This window comes from Filicampus tigris, chromosome 7, assembly GCF_054856515.1.
Source record: "Filicampus tigris isolate MCC_2025a chromosome 7, RoL_Ftig_1.0, whole genome shotgun sequence".
In the NCBI taxonomy this organism is placed as follows: Eukaryota; Metazoa; Chordata; class Actinopteri; order Syngnathiformes; family Syngnathidae; genus Filicampus; species Filicampus tigris.
The window spans coordinates 25,511,792-25,531,881 of record NC_141223.1 but is presented as its reverse complement, the minus strand read 5'-3'; the positions used below and the strand labels follow the sequence as shown (position 1 = coordinate 25,531,881).

Sequence of the window (20,090 nt, the reverse complement as noted above, 5' to 3'; positions counted from 1 at the left end):
CAAAAGTTGTGTCAGTCCTTCATTCACAGTAGAGCTGTTCGATTTTTCCTAACAAGAAAATCCCGATTATTTTCTCTCAAACCCGATTTTACGATTACGATTTCTTTGTAAAATAAAGAATAATGAAAAATTAAGTATTTTGAATGTCTTTTATTTAATCTTAATTTTTCTTTCTTTGAACTCAAAATGCCAGTCAATTTAACTTAATACACAGAACAATCCATTGGGATTAACAGCATTTTACTTACACAATAGATTTCAGATCTGTTCTTAATTAAACCAATAATGAAATAAGAAAGTGCATATACCATCTGAAGGTCCGCTGATAGTGTAGTGGTACACACGCCTGAGTTGTGTGCGGGCAGCGTGGGATCAATTCCCGCTCAGTGACAGTGTCTATGTGTGCCCTGCGACTGGCTGGCGACCAGCTCGGGGTGTAGTCTGCCTTCGCCCATTGACGGCTGGGATAGGCTCCAGCAACTCCCCGCAACCCTGTATAGGATAAGCGGTTTGGAAGATGACATGACATGACATGACATATACCATCTGAAACGAAATCATCAACATGAGAGAAGGTAGACAGTCAATCCTGTAAACCAAACAGTCTGTCAGCAAGTCATTTTGCCAACCAGCTAGTGACTAGCCTTTCACCTTTCTCCCTGGTCTTACTTAAACATAAATCAATGATTAGTGCAAAACTGTCACTCAATAATACAATGTACTGTCAAGCTTAAGTACGTATGCACCGGCTGGCCAGAGGTCCGTTGTAGAAGAGAAAAAAGTGGTGCTTTTCAGACGTTGAGTTACTTGCTCACAGGTTGTATTGTACATACGGGGCACACACTGCACTACAGATCTATATTTCCCCGATTTATTAAGTAAACGCTCTCTTGCCTGAGCAAATTGCAGAATCGCCGGTAGCGCTGGTGTTGTTGTAGTTTTTCCGGACTGCGCGCTCGTGGGAGGAAGCAGAAATGCAGAGGAAACTACGGTGGCTTAGATACACCAAAAATAAAAAAATCGAACGTGCCGATTCGAACGTTTTTAACATCGTTTTATCCAGAAAATTTGGTTTCGGTTCAAAATCGCTTAATCAGCCCTTAAGCAGCCCTAATTCAAAGTAAGAGTTTTTGGCTACAGAGATAAGATATTATTTTTTCAAAGAAAGTGTACAATGTAAAGTTGCATTTCAACGAAACTAAAGAAACAACCCCATTCACCATGTCATCCGTAAATGAAATACTGTTTTTAAGCATGTTGCACCACACAGTAATCCACTCTGCAACACGTTATGGATGTAAGTTGCATAACTGATCAAAAATATTGTTTTTTAGATCCGACACATATGCTTATTGGAAATTCTAGAAATTCATATAGTGAAACCTGGGCAAAGCCCGCAGGTATTTTTTTTCCCCATCCATTTTAATCCTACAATTCAAATAAATCATGTCCAAATAGGGTGCTTTTTTGCTTTACGATTCCTATAGTAAAACGTATCACAGAATGAGAGGAAACTCACAATTTAACACAGTAATAAGTATAATTTAATTTGAGCAATGTGTATATATAAAGTGGTGTAGTGAGTGGTACACACACACGGTGGTAGTAATATACACGGCCACATCGCCTGTTATCCATCGATCCATTATCTAGACTCAGGCGTACACATAATTTTTTTCGTGCAGGACTCGCATGAGTACCAGGAGATTGTCTTTGGTGCTCACTAGTGGTCCAACGGATCACATAAGTCACAGTTCGGATCGGTCACGGATTTTGAGTCACGGATCAGATCGTTTTTTGTATGAGCAAAATAAATAAATAAATAAAGCTAAATTGAACTTTGTCTTAATTTATTTTAAAAAAAGGGGTTTGCTCATAAAACATTTTAAAAAATCAACTCTTAATATCTAATATGGCCGTTTAGGATTTAAGAACACAATTTAACACAATTTTGTAAGTGGTATAGTGTATACATTTCAAGGTATCCTGCCAGACATTTTGAGCTGAATGTTTTCTTACAATTATTAGGCAAAAGTGTTGTTATAAATTAAATAAAGATAGTTTTATTTTTAGTTTGGTTTTTTTTCATAATGAAAAAGGCTTGAAGTACAATTCAAGGCACCTTTCTTAAAACATAGACAGCACATTACAAAGTAATCTAACAGCTGCTAGCCACTAACGCCGGAGACTTGTGCCGTATCATACAATGACAGCGTAATTAACCAGCGGTTTGTTCGAGTCGGAAATTAGCGACTGAATATGATTTCGAGACAGCGTTGTGTTGGTGTTAAAACGTTAAAACTGCCGATACGTCAAAAACGGAAGTCAAGTTAGCCGTTACGCCACCACGCAAACCAACTTCAAAGTCAAAGTTCACAAAGGCTATTGCATTGGTATTGATGAGTGAATGTATTATTTGGTAAGCTTTATTTTGAAGTTAGCCTTTGTGGAGGCGCTGTGTTCGTTGAGTATGTTTGCAAAACGCTGTTCTCGAGGGTAACTTCCTCTGCTGAATGCAGACTAATCACGTTGCCTTATTGTGAACGCGCATAGTTTTTTTCACCAACCATTCTGTGGATCGTGCCCATCCTGAACCGTTGTTTGATCCTTACCAATCAAAGATGATTCTTTGCACTGCACCATTAGTTTATACAGGTACGCAAATGCGCGTCATGATGCAAATGATGGTACGCATCAGTGATTTCTGTTGCGCATGCTAACCTGCGTACCAGTTATGTGCACCCCTGTCTATACTGCTTATCCTCACAAGGGGAGAACGGGGGAAACGGGAGCGCTGGAGCCCATCCCAGCTGTCTCTGGGCAGTCGGGGGGGGGACCACCCCCCAATTGGTTGCCAGCCAATCGCAGGGCACACAGAGACAAACAAACATCCGCATTCACAATCACCCTTAGGGGCAATTTAAAGTGTCCAATCAACCTACCATGCGTGTTTTTGGAATGTGGGAGGAAACCAGAGCACCCGGAAAAAAACCACACAGGCATGGGGAGAACCTGCAAACTCCACACATAAAGGCCGGGGCCGGACTGGCACCCACGACCTCTGCACTGTGAGGCGGACGTGCTAACCAGTCGACCACCATGCCGCCCGCCTGTTGCCCTAACGAGGCTATTCTAAAATGTCATATTTACAATGTACGATGGTCATAAATAGTTTCAAGTGTATAATTTTAAATGAAGATTTTCCATACAGTTATAAAATTGGTGGTCGACTAATCAATCCGATGCACAGGAAGCTGCAGTCCAATTGATGTGGTTGTTGATGCGCTTCATCCAATTCTTTTCCGCAGCCCTTCGTCTTGCTGATCGCATCCAGTTTCTTTGAAATTCCTACAGTGAGAGCAACATACAATCCATTGAGTAAAATAACAACCCATTTTTGCACTACCATCTAGGATGGAGTTTGGTTAGTGACAGGCAGGGTTCTGCACCATTTGGAAAAAAGGAGATAGTTACAATTATCTACACAGGAGATGACATGGCTGTTCACAAGGAATTAGGTGGGGGATGAAGTGAGGTAGGTGTTGAAACGGTTGATGTTTCACATGTGAAAGTGGTCTGAGTGGGTGCTTTTATTGATGTCTTGTTGGAATGACAAAATGCTCTAAAAATTGACTCTCGTGATGGATTGGTCCATTTTTTACCCAAAATTGTGTTATTTTTAACCCAATTGTTTTTAGAGTTTTTTAGTTCAAGGTCTGCAGAAGCTGGATAATGATCCTGATCATTTAAATCAGGTGGGTTGCACCAGGGTGACATAAAACATGCAGGTTACCGGCCCTAGAGGGCTTTTATTTCTTTGCTTTACTTTTAAATGTTTTTGAAATTAAAAAAGTTAAAAATGCAACTCAAAATGCTGTCCAATAAAAATGTCCAAAACACAACATAAAAGGAAGACCCGCATCCACCCTCCTTCCCAACAAACCCAAAGACATATATCCGCCTGTATATCAGCACTTGCACATACACAACCACCCACCCACTCACACACACAAACACACACACACACACGCACACACCCCCCCCCCACACACACACGCACACACCCCCACCCACGCACACACAGCACACAACCTGATAAAGTGTGTTAAAAAAGACATGACAAGGCACAGAAAAACCATATGAGGAAAGGGTACCCAAGTGGGGCTCATTCACGCCGAGGGGAATGACAGCACACGGGCCACGGGGAGTGCCACCATCACATAGACCCCATGCCTGGATTAGCCCTGTAGACCCCACACCTAGTGTGGAGGCCCCCCAGAGCCCTGAAGTGCATGCGCTTGATGGTGACGGTAAAAGTGATGGTAAAAGTGAGTGATTAGTTAATTATTATGAGCTCAATAAATTGAGATTGCTAGTTTTGCAATCTCCTTATCCCGGCTTTTTATTTTGTATTTATGGCGGACTTTCTCTACCTCCTCTAGAAACGTCTCCTATGGCGCCACAAAGTGGCAGCCGTGTATGGAAACCCATCTTGGAATGTTTCACTCTCAATGAACTTTGGAGATATCGATGACGTCGTTCTGACTACGTCCCGCAGCCAGGCCAGCGAAGTAGTCCGGCGAAGCATCGTTTACGGGTCGCCCCGCCCCCTCGTCTCCATGGCGACCGCCCCGCGCCGGCCCTTTGGCGGCCCCTCAACGTCAGCATTCCAGCGGGAGCCTAATTGCCCGTCATTCACACTCGCACGCAAGACTGGACGGCGACACGCAGGCAGCATGAGGTCAGTTTGACTTGATTGATTGACTCTCGACTGACTTAATAATTGATGGACTGTCATCTAGGGACTTATCGTCCAAGTTGGACTAATTGATAAGTGTCACAGTCATACTTTTTACTTGTTGATTGAAGTGTCACTGATTGATCGATTGATACTTGGATATATGGAGCTTCCGCCACGAGCTGACATTTACTCATTGCTTATCGATTTATTATTGATTGAAATTGATTGATTCTGATATCATTACTTAATTGGTTATCTGTCGGATCGTCCAACTGGCAGTGTCAGGTAACTTTGACTTATTATCATTATTGATTTGTTAATCATTTATGCATATATTGAGCCATTGATTGATACATCTAAACTTCTTCCTTCAAGAGTTTTATTGTACTCATTTATTGATTCATTATTGAGACTTGAATTGATTGTTTCTTCAATTTATTGGTTGTCAAGCAACATGTTGATAGAGAAAGTGTGTGAACATGCGTGTGAGTGCGCATGTGTTGTGTGTATGCGTAACTGCGCGTTTATGTATGTGTGTGCCAGTGATTGTGTGTGCATATGCATCAATGTGTGTTTAGGTGTGTGAGTGTTTGTGTGCGTCTGTTTTTTTGTATGTGAGTGTACATGTGTAATTGCATAGGTGTGTGTACGCATCCATTATTTGCGTGTGCGCGCATAGGCAGTGGCAGGCGTATTTGTGCGCGTGCGTGCTGCTGGGCCTGGCGGAGGCCGAGCACGTGGTGTCTTTGACTCAACCCTTCGGAAGCTTCCAGTCACCAAACTTCCCGGCGACCTATCCCGATGACACGTGCCATCGCTGGGACATCCGCGTTCCCGACGGCTTCCGTGTCCGACTGGAATTCAGCCATTTCGACCTGGAACCTTCTGACTTGTGCCAGTGTGACTACGTAAGGGTGAGATGCGCACACCCATACACACGCGCGCACACACACACACAACAGAAACCTGAAGAGCAAACAGCGACATGTAATGTTGCGTGCGCAGGTGGAGGCCGGGGGTGGTGTCTCGGACGGGGGCGGGGCTTCTGTCCTGGGCGTGTTCTGCGGTGGCGAGTCTCAGGATCCGGAGAGCCTTCCGGGTCCCGAGCCGCTAAGCTCTCCCGGCAACGTCATCAGTGTCATCTTCTCGTCCGACTTCTCCAACCAGCAAAACTTCTCCGGCTTCCAAGCGCACTACAGTGCGGTCGGTGGGTCCGGCTGTCTGCGTGACACGTCTGCGCGTCAGACTCGCGGTTTGGAGTTGAGGCTTCGAAACTCAGCTTGTACTAGGATTGGGATTGCTTTGAGATTTCGCAATACAGTTCATTTGGATTTTGGCTTTTGTTTTTCAAGTGTAGTCAGTTTTGAATAGTTTTCGTGTTAGCTTTAGTTTTTTAAATACTGAATATGGGGTCACAATAAAGTGTGCAATAAAGTAAAGTCATAAACTACAATAAGCAAACGACTATTTGGACCTTCCTTCCTAAAACCGGAAGAAATATATTAAAATGATGAAAGTTACGCAGGAAATTCAATGACAAAGACGAAAACCAAGGACATTTTTGTGATAATTATACTTACTTTCAGGGGAACTCAACTCAACAATGTTCTTTACAACAATACAGTCATCCCTCGTTCATTGCGGGTAATGGGGACCAGAACCCCCCCGTGATAGGTGAAAAACCGTCACACAGATGTTCACTTATTTTTATTATGATTACAATTTTTCAATTTCAAATGACATTTATTTTAAAGTTTTATTTTGGAGAGACTTACGCCTCTATTACACCGTTGCGAACCCCCTGACATGGTTTCCACCCTTCTACTTGTCTACTTGTTACACAACAAATTTAACTTTAAAAATGCAAAATGAAGAATCAATACCAAGCTGCAGGCTGTGAGAGGAACGTTAGTTTCAACCGTGAAATTTTATTCTAAAATTGGCTTACCTGAATCAGAGTGCCGTGGTGCATTTTATCCAAAGGTACAATCCTGGTGTAATGCACTTTTAAAGCAGCACTGGGCAAGAAGAATTCCTCCTTAATAAATTTTTTTCACAACTCTTTTGATGAAATATTGATTTACGAGTAGTTGAATTGGACTTTTGTCATGTCCCAGGGGAGTCTGTATCGTTTTTCACTGGCACTAAGCAACTTTGAGGAGGATGAGAGCAACCCTGGAACACAAAAAAAATACAAATGTCCTGAATTGTTTTACGGCATACTCACTTCCTGCTTTCGCTATAAGGACGGAAGTCGATTCGAACGTCTACGCGCTATTACTGGTGTCATGGCAGAAGCGCAAACAAACAAAAAAATAGTAACAGTATTGTTTAAACAAAATTAGAGGAGAGTTCGGAATGGAGTTAACCAAGTCCGCAGTACTTTGTGGTGAGCCCTTCTTCCAGCCATCTAACATTCGACCAATTACGTCTAATTTCTGTTAAAATCGCACTTTTGTCTCTGCAGACAGATTGTTGTAGCAGTCCAACGACATTTCATCTCATTTTGAAATCAAAATAATCCTCACAAATGAAATGACAACGACCCAAAGTTCAATGCTATTCAATGAGCGGAGAGTTTGTTTCCACCGACTTGACCGCCATCTTGACCTGTGACGTCATTTTGACGTATGCTTGGAATTGTCCATATGATTGAAGGTGTTGCCCAAAGCTAGGGTAGGCTGAGGTTGACAATCACCATTTTTGACTGGTGCTTTTTGTTTGTCCTTTTGCCAACCCGAGACGTGGATGAATGCACGGAGGGCGTGGAAGAGGATTTTGCCTGCGACCACCTGTGTCATAACTACGTGAGCGGCTTCTACTGCTCCTGCCGCCATGGTTACCTGATGCATCCCGACAAGCGCACGTGCACAGGCAGGTGACAGGCACTCGCGCGTGCACACACACACTCAAAAACACACACTGAAGTCAGTAAGAATGCGTGTGAAAGGCCAACTTGTTGGTCCCCCAAAAACTTGTGAAATTTGGTTCTGTGCCAGAATGTTCAAACACACAAACGACCTTTTCAACCTTTAAGCTACGCAACAGATACAACAACTATGTGGGCGTGTGTGTGTGTGTGTGAGGCCGCTGTGTGACTGATAGTGCCGGCGGATTTCTTGTAAATATTTACATGTACTGCATTTTTCTACTCACACACACACACACGCGCGCACACAATTTGATTAATGAAGTCTATGTTCTTACTTTGTGTGTTTGGGTTTCTTGCTCTCTCTGTGTGAGAGGGTGTGTGTGTGTGTGTGCGTGCGTGTGCATGCAAGTGTGTATTGTGCGCGTGTGCATGAGCAGTGGAGTGCAGTGGCCTGGTGTTTTCCGAGCCTGTGGGTTCCCTGAGCAGCCCCAACTTCCCGTCGTCGTACCCGAAGAGGACCGAGTGCTCCTATGTAATCCGAGTGGCGCCAGGACTCAAGCTCCGCCTCCACTTCAATGACACCTTTGACGTGGAGGACCACCCGCAAGCCCTCTGTCCGTACGACTACATCAAGGTACACACACACACACACGCACACACGCACCCACGCACACACACCCACACACACACACGCGCGCACACACAAATAGAGACAATGTTACATTCTCACACACGCACACACACATGCCCAGAATGAGTGCATGCATGTGCGTTTCAGATCCGTGTGGCGTCTGAAGAGTTTGGGCCATTTTGCGGTGGTCAATCTCCCGGCGTCATCCAGACGGACACCAACGTCGTCGCCATCTTGTTTCACAGCGACCATTCGGGAGAAAACGCCGGTTGGAGGATGACGTACACCTCCGAGGGTGAGTCACAGGCATGTGTGCACACACACACAGAGCGAGGGTACTATTAAGTTAGCTAACGTGTGGGTGAGTCATCCAGGTGGTGGAAGTTTGTCAAGACCTTTCAACTTAAAGGATTTTGTGCTTCTTAGGAAACGTGCCCACGAGGAAACAGTCCACCTGGATTTTTACTTTTTTAGAGTGTAAGGGACACGAAAAAGGTTACCCTAAAAACTTTAAGGAGTACAAGTACAAATAATGAAATTTCAATGATTACTTTGGTTAAAAAGGTAATGAAACGGCCTAAAAAAAAAGATGCAGAAAACTCCATATTTTCATGAGCAGGATCTGCCCAATGTCCGTTTGACCCAGTGCGTGCATGACGTCACTGGCCCACCAGCGTCATCTTCAGACTCTGAAAATCGCGATGACAAGCTGTCGGTAAGTATTGGTTGCTCGTATTTATAGTGCAATCAAAGGAGAAACTAAATGAATCAGAAGTAAAACCACAATGAGCACACAGCAAGTCAGAGACGTGGCTCGATCATATCCTCCTTCTTCACGATTTTGCCCCACCTGGAATGCTTTCAAAGCGTAATGCTAAATCAAGGAAATACTCGGTTAATGTGTATTAGTTCGAGAAAGCGTCATGGATATTTAAAGTTTAATACAACATATTAACGTTTGTATGTTTGTATGGACAATCATGTCCCATACACTTTAAAGCAGGGGTAGGGAACTCTGGTTCCTCGAGAGCTAGATCCTGCCTGTTTTGGATCCCTCCCTACTACAACACACCTGATTCAAATTGCGAGCTCATCAGCATGCTCGGTAGGAGTTGCTAAAACAATCCTGTTCATTTGAGTCAGATGTGTTGTAGTTGGGAGAGATCCAAAACAGGCAGGGGATAGCCCTCGAGGAACTGGAGTTCCCTACCCCTGTTTTAAAGTCACATTCTCTGTCTTTGTGAATAACGACATCACTTCACCAATGGTTTGAGACAAGCTTTGGGCAAGTGAAGATAAAGTGTAAACTTCTCCAAGAAGCGACCACTCGTTGATGAAATCCTCTTTTTACAGATTCCTGTCTTGCTTTTATTTTATCGAGACAGGAAGTCAGTGTGCGTCTCCAGCGCTTCCGGCCAATGCAATGATGAGCCCACTCCAGCTAGAGTACTTGGCTGGAGACCGTGTTCTGGTCTCGTGTTCACCGGGATTCATGCTCATCAAGGTAATGTCATTTCCTCTTCGGCACTCTCTCCTTTAAATACGCCTTCATTAGCTTAGCTAATGTTATAGCATAACTCTTGTGATCTTATGCTAACATCAGCATTAGCAAGGCTGTGGCTGAAATGCCACAACTTAAAATAAAAACCCATGCTATCGTTGTTAACGGCCACATTTCTGTGATGATTGGCATCACAGGAAGTAGCACACATGCCAACAGGAAGAATGAAGCGTTTTTTTTGTTCGGCGGCAGGATGGTGAGCGCATGGATGGCGACTTTGAAATGCACTGTCAACAAGACGGCACCTGGGATACCACACTTCCTGTCTGTCAAAGTAAAAGTAAGCGTTGCACCCCTTCACTCCCTGTGTGTCAAATTTAGAGTTGGTCTCCTTCACTTTCTGTCAAAATACGAGCTGCAAGCAATCGTTTACTTCCTGAAAGCCCAGCTGCGGCCGGCCAATTAGCTCTCTTGACACTCGGGAGGCGGAGTCAAGGCCATGTTGTTAAGGGTCCTCTGGTTCCACAGAGACCGTGCCCTATTGATGGTTAGGTGAGCACGTCGTCAGTGATGAAGCTCCGTCTCTTCGTGTGATGTCACCATAGTGGTGGATTGCGGAAGTTCGAAGGCCCTGGGCGGAGCTTAAGCGTGACATTGCGACCCAATTTGACGCCTATGACCGCTACGGCGACAAATACGCCCTCAACAAGATACGCATTCTGTGCGTTTACTGTCGCTTGCGTTTGATGGCATTTCTGTTGTTGGACATCAGTTTCTGTCATTTGTGTTTTTGAACATTTTGACGTCGTTTGCTGTCATTTATTTAGTTTGATGTTAATTTCACGTCACTTAATTTGCCTTTTATGATGGCACTTGTTTTTCCACTTTATTTCTTTGACGTGACTTGCACTTTTTGCTCAAACTTGCATTTTGATGTCATTTGTTTTCAGTCTTTTGTGTATGTCACTTGTCTTATCTGTCATTTATCCTGTCTGTCAGGTCTTTGATGTCACTTGTGTGTTGATGTCATTTGGTTGCTGACACCTGTTTTTGTCCGTTTTGTGTTTCTGATATCATTTGCGTTGTTTGATGTCACTTGTCATTTTTAATGACAATTTGTCACCTGTCAAGTTTTCACTTTGTCGTCACTTTTTTGATGGCCTTTTTCTTGGATGTTTTTGATTCGATCTTTTTGCTTGTGTCACTTGTGTTTTATGTCTTTTCTGTTAGATGTCACTTCGTGTTGCTTGCATTTTGACCTCTTGGTTGGCGTCGTTTCTTTTTTGATATCACTTGCCTTCATGTTATTCGTTTGGTTACACGTGTATTTGGTAGTTTATTTATTTAGCATTGTGATGTCATTTGTGTGTGTGTGTGTCTTTTTTAATCACATTTTTGTTGTTTGATGTGACTTTAGCGTGATATTTTTTCTGGTTTGTCTGACCTGTGTCAGGTGAGTACGGCTGCGGCACAAACGGTCTGACCGTCCATGACTCGGCAGGTGCGGAGCTTCCATCCTGCGTGCTGGGTGAGTGCTGACGACCCGTCATGTTGTTTTGACACGTTGTCTTGTCGTTTCAATGATCATGTCATGTCATGCTCACCCGCTAGCGTGTGGCCGTCCGTCGCGTCCACTGGCCACGCAGGTGAAGCGCATCGTGGGTGGTCGCGTGGCCGAGCCAGGGAACTTCCCCTGGCAGGTTCTCCTGAGCGTGGAGGACTCGAGCCGCGTCCCGTCGGAGCGCTGGTTCGGCTCGGGCGCCCTGCTGTCTGATGCGTGGATCCTGACCGCCGCCCACGTTGTGCGCTCCCGCCGCCGTGACACCCGCGTGGTCCCTGTGGCCCCTGAGCACATCAAGGTGATAGCAGACAACAGCTGCTATTCGGGTCAAGTTTGAGGAAATCTAGTACTTGGTGTTAAAATGAACTCAAATCCACTGATGTTGCTTTTTGGGGTTATGGCTGAGGGGTTGGGGTTGCCTGCCAGGGGTTGAAGAGTTATCGCCTTCTCAAGTTTGTTAGCACGCCGCTTAGTTCTTTTGAAGTGGAAGGATGTATCTCCTCCTACAGTATCACATTGGATTAGAGAGGTATTATTTCATCTAAAACTTGAAAAGATTAGATGTGTGAACGGGAGTTTCCTCTTTTGTGGGGAGTCTTTTTGGACATTCTATGATCAACCATCAACAAAGGTGTAAGATTGAATATTTGTGGAATATTCTGGCAGTTTTACATAGTATTGGTCTTTTTGTATGTGCTTGTGATTTGTTTACTTATGTGGCGGTAGAGTTAGGGCAGTTGAGTTTGTGTGGGTTTTTTTTTGCGGAGGTGGGGGGGTCTTTTCTTATTGTTGCATTGTTTAAACTTTGATAAATATATCAAACAGAAAAAAAGTTTGGAAACACGGACCTCAGCAAATATGAATGACTGCCGATCGTTGGCGTGCAAAGCACAATGGATGCCAATCCTAACTCTGAAACACTACTTTGAAATCCTAACCCAAATTTAATACTAGGACTACCACAATTCTAAAACTAATAGATCTCCCAGAGCCATTATTGTTCACTCTGGAAACATCGCCTAGAATGATTGTTAATCACTACTGTAGCTAATCTGAGCCTTTGCCATCGGAGGGCTGGCCATCGGAAGGCTGCTCTTGCTCAGGGTCGATGTCTGAATCAGCCAAACCATCCAGCGACCACTCATCCTCAGGTTCTGCTATATTAAAAAGCAGATGTAATGCCACCTCTACTATATGTATTTTTATGGACTTGTAACTTTTCTCCAAAATCAATATTGGTTGCTATGGAGACACTGTGGTGCCATCCCAGCACCGCGAAAGATTTACATGAAATTATTAGTTGTCTGTTGTATTTGTTGTTGTTGAAGGAATAATTAATCATAAATATATACTGTATTTTTTAATACAATAAAAGGGCAGCATAGGAATGATATACATACAGAGAGAGGAAAAGTCAAAACTCCTAGAACATCATTTATCTATGTAAACAGAGAAACAACACATCAACATGACGGCTCTGGGAGTTGAAACCCGACCCCTAGTTTAACCCTTGTTTGAAACCTTACTATAAAACCCTAATCTGCATTTGAAAGCCTAATTTGCAAGCAAGTTTTCCCAAGTTTTCGCCGCTTCCGTATGCCAATAATAAATCCCCAATGGGGGCGCTATGTGCCGTAGATGCCCCCTCTGGTGACTTAACGGGGCCACTGCCTCTTTGGCCCAACCCTCTGCACACCCCTGCTGCCGCCATGTCCACTTGTGCTCTCAAGTTGACGTCGCCAGGCAGAATTTGTTGGACATTTTTGGAAAATAGGACTGATGGCTGAACAAGGAGGGTCTGATTACTTTCTTGATGCTTGTTTCATGATTGTGCTTTTCTGAAATTCCTTCTAGTTTACTCAGTTTGAATTCCATTTAAAGTCAAATGAAAAGTGTTTGACGTGATTACTCATGTTTTGCTAAAAAATGTTAAGGAGTCGTGCGGTGACGTGACGGCCAGTGCGTTGTGTGCCAGGTGTTGGCGGGAGCGGTGGACGTGCGGGACAAGCAGGCATCGTCAGTCCTGGCCGTGTCCCGGGTGCTGGTCCATCCCGATTTCCAGCCCAGCGACTTCGACAATGACATTGCCCTGCTGAAGCTGAGCATCAGGATGGAGCTGAACCACGTCATCCATCCCGTCTGCCTGCCGCCACCGCCGCAGGTATGTACAGTAAATGGCCGCTCAATTACACCACCAAATATTAAATGTTAGTCACGTAAAGTTAGTTAATCAGGTCTGTTTCAATACTTTTGCTCACTTGAATAGTGGGTGGGTTCAAACCTAATTTGCTCTGAGGTGTTTATCACATCTCGATGTAAAATAAAAGCACGGTATTCTGAACTTTTGTCTCATATTCATCTCTTGATTCCCAAATGTGTTTATGAATACAACAGAAACAAATGAATTGACCTTGCCCTTCCAATACTTTTGGAGGGGACTGTAGTTCTCAATTGATGCATGTTCTCAGCCCTTATCTTCAAACATGTCAAATGTATTCAGGAAAGAACATCTCTGACTTGCACATTTGTTACCTCTGCGTCCGACAGAGTGATGCCCCGGCACCCCCACCCCACTCTCTGGGCGTGGTCGCTGGGTGGGGCATATCGCACCCCGACATTACGTCCGACCTGCTGCAGTTTGTCCGGCTGCCGGTGGTCACGCAGGACGAGTGCCGTGCCAGCTATGCTGTCCGCGCAGGCGGCTACAACATCAGCGACAATATGTTCTGCGCCGGCTTTTACGAGGGCGGGCGCGACACCTGCCTGGGCGACAGCGGGGGTGCCTTTGTGGCCCAGGACCCTCTCAGCCAGCAGTGGGCGGTTTTCGGCCTGGTGTCGTGGGCAGGGCCTGAGAAGTGCGGCAGTCGACGGGTGTACGGCGTCTATACACGTGTGAACAAATACCTCAAATGGATACAGCAACATCTCTTGGTGGTCCCGTGATGATGTCGCACACAGAACACGCATGCGTCTTACAATTCTAGTGTGACTATGTACTGTAGTCTAAATTTAGATAGCACAGTGGCTAACATATAGCTAGCCCTAGCCAAGCTATATTGAACGCTCTAGGTATCACGTAGGAGCTCCGATATAGCTAACAATTATTGTAATTTCAGTTATAGCATCACACGCTAACAGAAAGTGCTAACTACACGAGCTAAGATCTGCAAGGCCGATTGTATATTAGCTTAGGTATCTTAGTGCTGCTGAATCCTTTGACTAGCAAAGTTAGCATTTGTTCCTGTCAGCACACAAGAGTCAAAATGTATGTCATGTATGTATGCAAACATTGAACACACATTCAATTAAATAAATATTAACCAACTCTGTATATTATGTTAGAATATCAAGCAGGCAGGAATTTGCCATTACACGTCACATTCTTGCAAAGTCATACTCTTGCAAGAGTGAAAAATATTGGCGCCTGTAGGCGAGTAGATGCAGTATTTTGAAGGCATGCTTCTAGGATAAGCTACCCTACTTTGTAGATTTAAGAAGAGCTTCAGACAACGAAGCTTTAAACCACCTATGTCAAAGTCAAGGCCCGCAGGCCACATCCGGCCCGCGAGAAGGTTTTCTACGGCCACTGGATGATATTGCTTTATTATTAGATCCGGCCCGCAGCCCGCAGCAAGCCAGTGTGGGTAGCAGATCTGAACGGGTCCTTCGCACCTGCCGAAGATGTCACGCTTTAAAATATATTGTAGCGACTTCAAAGAACACGCCGTCAGACGTAGTTTGATCAACATGTTTTTATTAGTCCAACCGGCTAATAAGGGCCGCAGCCGACGCCAATCCAGTACAACAACCGTTCAGTCAAAAAAGAGCAACAGCGTGTTTTCTGTTGAACGATTCAGATTTTAAACATTTTTTCCCAACAAGAAATTTCTAGAAGTACTTTATGGGAGGCGTGCAAAGCTATAGGGGACAAGCTATTTCATTTGCTTCTCAGAGGAAGAAGGTCGAGATGGACAGGCTGTCTTGGCTCTCAGATCAGATTTTCCAAATCAATGTGCAATATGCTACTGCCCCCTCGGATCCTCTTTACGATGAACATCTCAAACTCCAGGCCAAACATGTTCTTTTGAAACCAACTAAAGTGGAAGCGAAACTGTTGAGGATTGAATGGCGTTACTTTGAAATGGGGGACAAGGCCGGTAGACTTCTTGCTCATCAAGCTAGATCCACGGCCCTCTCGAGGCTGATTCCAAGGATAAGGTCTACAACTGGAGCAGTGATTTCTGACCCCAAATTGATCAACGATACCTTCCTGGATTTCTATTTAAACCTGTATAAGCCGGGAGATCAGGAGCGTTGTAACCCTCTAGAAAAGCTTTTTTACCTAACAGTTGATGTTGATGTGGCCGAAAAGGTGGGTTCTTCGACTATGTTGTCGGACATATATAAAGTGATTGGACAGCTGCAGACTGATAAATTGCCCGGCCCAGACGGCTATGGAGTGGAGTTTTATAAATTGGGGCCACACTTTAACGTTTACAACGAGCCGTTCTCCATCGGCAAGCTTCCTCCAAACCTGTTTGAGGCTGACATTTGCCTTCTACTTAAAAAAGATGTGGTAGCTAAAGGCTGAAGCTACTCGAGGGCCAGTATCCTGCATGTTTTCTATGTCCCCCTAGTGCAACCGACCTGATTCAAACGATCAGGATCGTTATCCAGCTTCTGCAGACCTTGCTGACTATATGATCATTTGAATCAGGTGTGTTCCACCAGGGAGAGTTGGTAAACAGGCAGGATACTGGCCCTCGAGGGCCGGAATTGCCCACCCCTGTCCTAAGATGATCTCTACCGACCAGACTGGGTTTATGGCTGGAAGGAACTCATCATTCAACAGTAGGCATCTTTTCAACATTATTGGCTCCGCTGGAGTTGATGTGGTAATCTTGATTGCAGAGAAGGCATTTGATCGGGAAGAATGGAGATATTTATTTTATGTCTTAAAATTTTATGTCTTGAAAATTTGGTTATGGTTCTGACTTTATTGCAAGGATTAGTTTGCTTTATAATTGTCAGATGGCACACATCATTACAAATAGCGTGAGGTCTGCCTCCTTTGCCCTTCATCGTGGTACCAGACAAGGTTGCCCCTTTCCCCCCTTCTTTTTGCTTTGGCCGTGGAACTGTTGGCCATTTAGCTTCGAGCTAAGGAAAGGGTTGAGGGCATTGCAATATATGGCATTACCCACATACATGGGCGTTCCAACTCTAAAGGATGGGGTGAGCATAAGGGCAGTTGAAACGTCTTGTACTTGTCTGTCTATGTATCTGCATGTAGGTGGAAAATTACTCAATACATGTGTGGTCAGACATGAGTGGAGAAATCAACAATGTGGCAGGAAATTTCAGCAATCACCTTCATATTAGCAAATGTTAGCTTGACTTCTCCTGACCTTCTTGCGATTAGTTTATGAAAGCATCATGAGCAGCAAATGTATGATTATCAAATGATTGTGATTGTTATAAGAATAATTACTCCCACAGTTACTCCGACCTTTGATAATCTTTTTTAATATGAATTTTCTCCGCTTAATGGATAAGTGTGAACAGGACGTGGCTCGCTGGTTCTCTCTTCCGCTGTCACTGTCCGGTGGCTTAATTTGGTGAAAATGGTGATGCTACCCAAGTTTCTCTACTTGTTCCAACATATCCTGGTTTTTATTAGATAATGTTTTTTGCCACTTGGATCGCTTGATTTTTTTCATTCTTGTGGTTGACCAAGGCCCACTGCATCAAGAAGGCCATTCTACAATTATCAAGGTAGCCTTGCCTTGCCAAATTTTATCAGGTACTATTGGGCGTGTAATATTGGACATTGTAAAACCTAATCACTGGTTGGATGGGTGAAACGTGTTAAATTGAGTTAAGGTCCTCAAAGCTTTTGCTTCATTCTCTACTCACCACAGAACTGCCTCTTAAGGTACACAATCTTTCTCAGAGCTCTGTTGTCCTTAGTGCTATAAAAATTTGGGTTCAGTTTCGCAAAGCCTATGGCTTAATTGAACCATCAGTTCTTGCCCCTGTTGCCATGAATCACCTCTTTACACCATCCAATTTTGACCCTTCTTTTGCAGGTTGGCGTGACAGGGACTTAGCACATATTAGGGACCTCTACGTGGATGACCACTTAGCTTACTTTAAGGAACTCGTAAGCCGATTTGAGCTACCTCAAGCACATTTTTTTCGCTTTTTGCAGATTAGACACTTTGTTCAGGCTACTTATTCTAATTTCCCTAGCGATCCGGGTCTTTGATTGAGTTGGCGCTCAGCTTAGACCCTGCTCAAAGGTGTTCCATATCGGCCATTTACAATTTCTTGGGATCCCACGACTCCCACTTCCTCCTTTCTGCAAAACGGAAGTGGGAGGAGGATATTGGAATAACGATACTTGATGACCAATGGGAGCATATCTGTAAGCTTGTTCATTCCTCCTCTATTTGTGCTTGGCATGGTCTGCTTCAGTGCAAAGTTCTTTTTAGGATACATTATACGAATGTAAGGCTTGCTAAGATTTACCCTAATGTCAATGACAATGAGTTACAATAGGTGCGAACAATCACCGGCTAATCACACCCACAAGTTTTGATCGTCCTAATCTTGTCAATTTTTGGCATCAGGTTTTTAATACGTTGTCAGTGGTGCTCAATGTCAAACTTGACTTCTATCCATGAAATGCCCTCTTTGGTTGCCCTCCTATTCCGTCACCAGATCTGGCTAAACGTCGTGTACTGGCCTTCACGACTCTTTTGGGGAGTCGTTTAATTCTATTTAAATGGAAGCATGCTCTTCCCCTGACACATAACAACTGGCTTCGAGAGGTTCTGACTTAGAGAAGATGAGATTTTCTTTCTCAGGAGATGGTGTTGGTTTCATTAAAACCCTTCAGGGAATATTTAGATAATCTTGTGATCGGCCCCCCCCTATCGCCCTCCTTTTATTATTTGTGTTATTCCTTTACTCATTCATATATACTAAGCATATGGAAGGATGGTTATATGTGTTAGATATGTTATTTTGGATTGTCCATTATATAGTTCCCTAGGTTTTGTTAAATTCAATGTGCATTCATTAGTCACAAATTTTATTTATCATTATTTATTTATTTATATATTGTTGCAATGTTCTGCAGTTGTCTAGGACATATGCCCAGTTAGCAATTTATAAAACAATCACTTACTCAATGCGTCTTCGTTTTATCTTTCAAGAAGGTATCCAATGTAAATAAAGACTCACACAAGCCGATTGAATTTGCTCGTCTGTCTTTTCTATCTCTGAAGTTCAGGAATCATACAATGATCAAATCTGGGCAGCTTTTCCATCCTCGCGAATGCTCTCACTCGAGACGGGCGAGGGCAGAAAAGGGGCACAATCTAACATGCAGCCTTCGCATTTATACTGTCTTCAAAATCTAAACATAATGTGGGCTTGTCTCTTCCCTTTCTGGCCTTGTCTGTAGGGTTGATCCTCTCCAGTTGATCCCATGGTCAGATCCGGGCACACTGACTCGAAGACTCTTAACTGATTATGCGATGCCCGTAAATGTAATTGCTATATTGGTTTCTGGGTAACTTGTTGGCTGATATAAAGCCATTCATATAGATCCTTCAACTATGAGATAGTACACAAAAGCAAATACACTGTAAGGAGACAGGCATAATCTAGTAGATTAAGATCAGCAAAATGTTTCTTTATACTTACATTTGTTCCTGCTTGATTGTGAGTGTGATGGGTATTGTTCTGTAGATGTGTGAATTCCATGAATAGGCCTATGTGTGCATTTTATTTAATGAAACCCTGACTGTGGGTGGTTTGATAAAGAATAACAGACACACACAGTTACTCCTGGCTAATGGAGAAGGGTATTCATGGTGTGTGGCTACTTTGACGCTCACGGGGAAGATTCGATGAGCAGAAGTTCAATGAACGGAAACTGTCAAAAGTGCAAGCAGAAGCTGTATTTGTTTTTGGACATAAGAATATGGAGTCACTGCCGGTAAGTTACGTTGTTCAAGAGTATCTGCAAAAGTAGACAATAAATAATATTAGCAGACGTTAGCTTGTCATGTCAGCAGGTGAATTGAAATAACAGTATGGAGTCATGGGTAAATTGCGTTATCCTGCAACCGTGCATCTGCAAGTGTAGACTTTAGTTAATATTAGCTTACGTTAGCTAGCAACGTTAGCCTCTAAATATAATTTTCTGTCCGTAAAACGCATTGAAAAGATGCTTATTTCGTGGTTGCTGATTTACATTTCTCAGCACCTAGATGTTATGGAATAAGAAAGATCAGAACTGGGCACTTGACCCTTTTTTGCTGGTCCGTCCTCCGTCCGCGACCTGGGTACTAGGCGTGTAACGTTATACGTGGGTGTATTAATATGTTTCGGTATGGCATGTTCGGGTCGGTCCACCTTGCGTACCGTTTCTGAGTTTTTATTAGGCGCTATTGACTGTTGCACGCGGGAGAGGAGAGTGGCGGCACAAAAGAGGAGCCAGTACGCCATGCATGGATAAATGGTATTATTATGACATACGTAAACAAGCCAGTGCTCGAAGGTCCCCCTGTACACTGCGGTCTCCTGTTTGGGAACATTCTGGCTTTCCTGTTAAAATCGCAGATGGGGAAAGGTACGTGGATAAGTCCCAAAGTTGTGTGCCGACATTGCTACATGAAATCGGCGGCTATGTTGCAGGTAGCACATCTAACATAATAACGCACTTAAAACTGCATCATCCGACTTTGAATGTTTCTTAGACAAGGAAGCAAG

General features: G+C 43.8%; 1 protein-coding gene across 1 annotated transcript; it reads left to right on the top strand.

The window, feature by feature from the left end:
- The first annotated feature begins 4,643 nt into the window (after positions 1 to 4,643).
- Positions 4,644 to 18,529, top strand: masp1 (MBL associated serine protease 1). The gene is made up of 12 exons (XM_086036452.1): positions 4,644 to 4,741; positions 5,421 to 5,655; positions 5,747 to 5,948; positions 7,484 to 7,615; positions 8,051 to 8,247; positions 8,392 to 8,539; positions 9,630 to 9,748; positions 9,998 to 10,085; positions 11,199 to 11,273; positions 11,357 to 11,604; positions 13,282 to 13,467; positions 13,854 to 18,529. Exons 1-12 carry the CDS (start codon positions 4,737 to 4,739, stop codon positions 14,247 to 14,249), a joined length of 2,031 nt encoding a protein of 676 aa, XP_085892578.1. The 5' UTR covers positions 4,644 to 4,736; the 3' UTR covers positions 14,250 to 18,529.
- Positions 18,530 to 20,090: the final 1,561 nt, after the last annotated feature.

Coding starts and splice junctions, on each gene's coding strand:
- masp1 (XM_086036452.1), top strand. Junction 5,949..7,483: donor AGCGCACTACAGTGCGGTCG/GTGGGTCCGGCT, acceptor TGCCAACCCGAG/ACGTGGATGAATGCACGGAG. Junction 7,616..8,050: donor CGACAAGCGCACGTGCACAG/GCAGGTGACAGG, acceptor GTGCATGAGCAG/TGGAGTGCAGTGGCCTGGTG.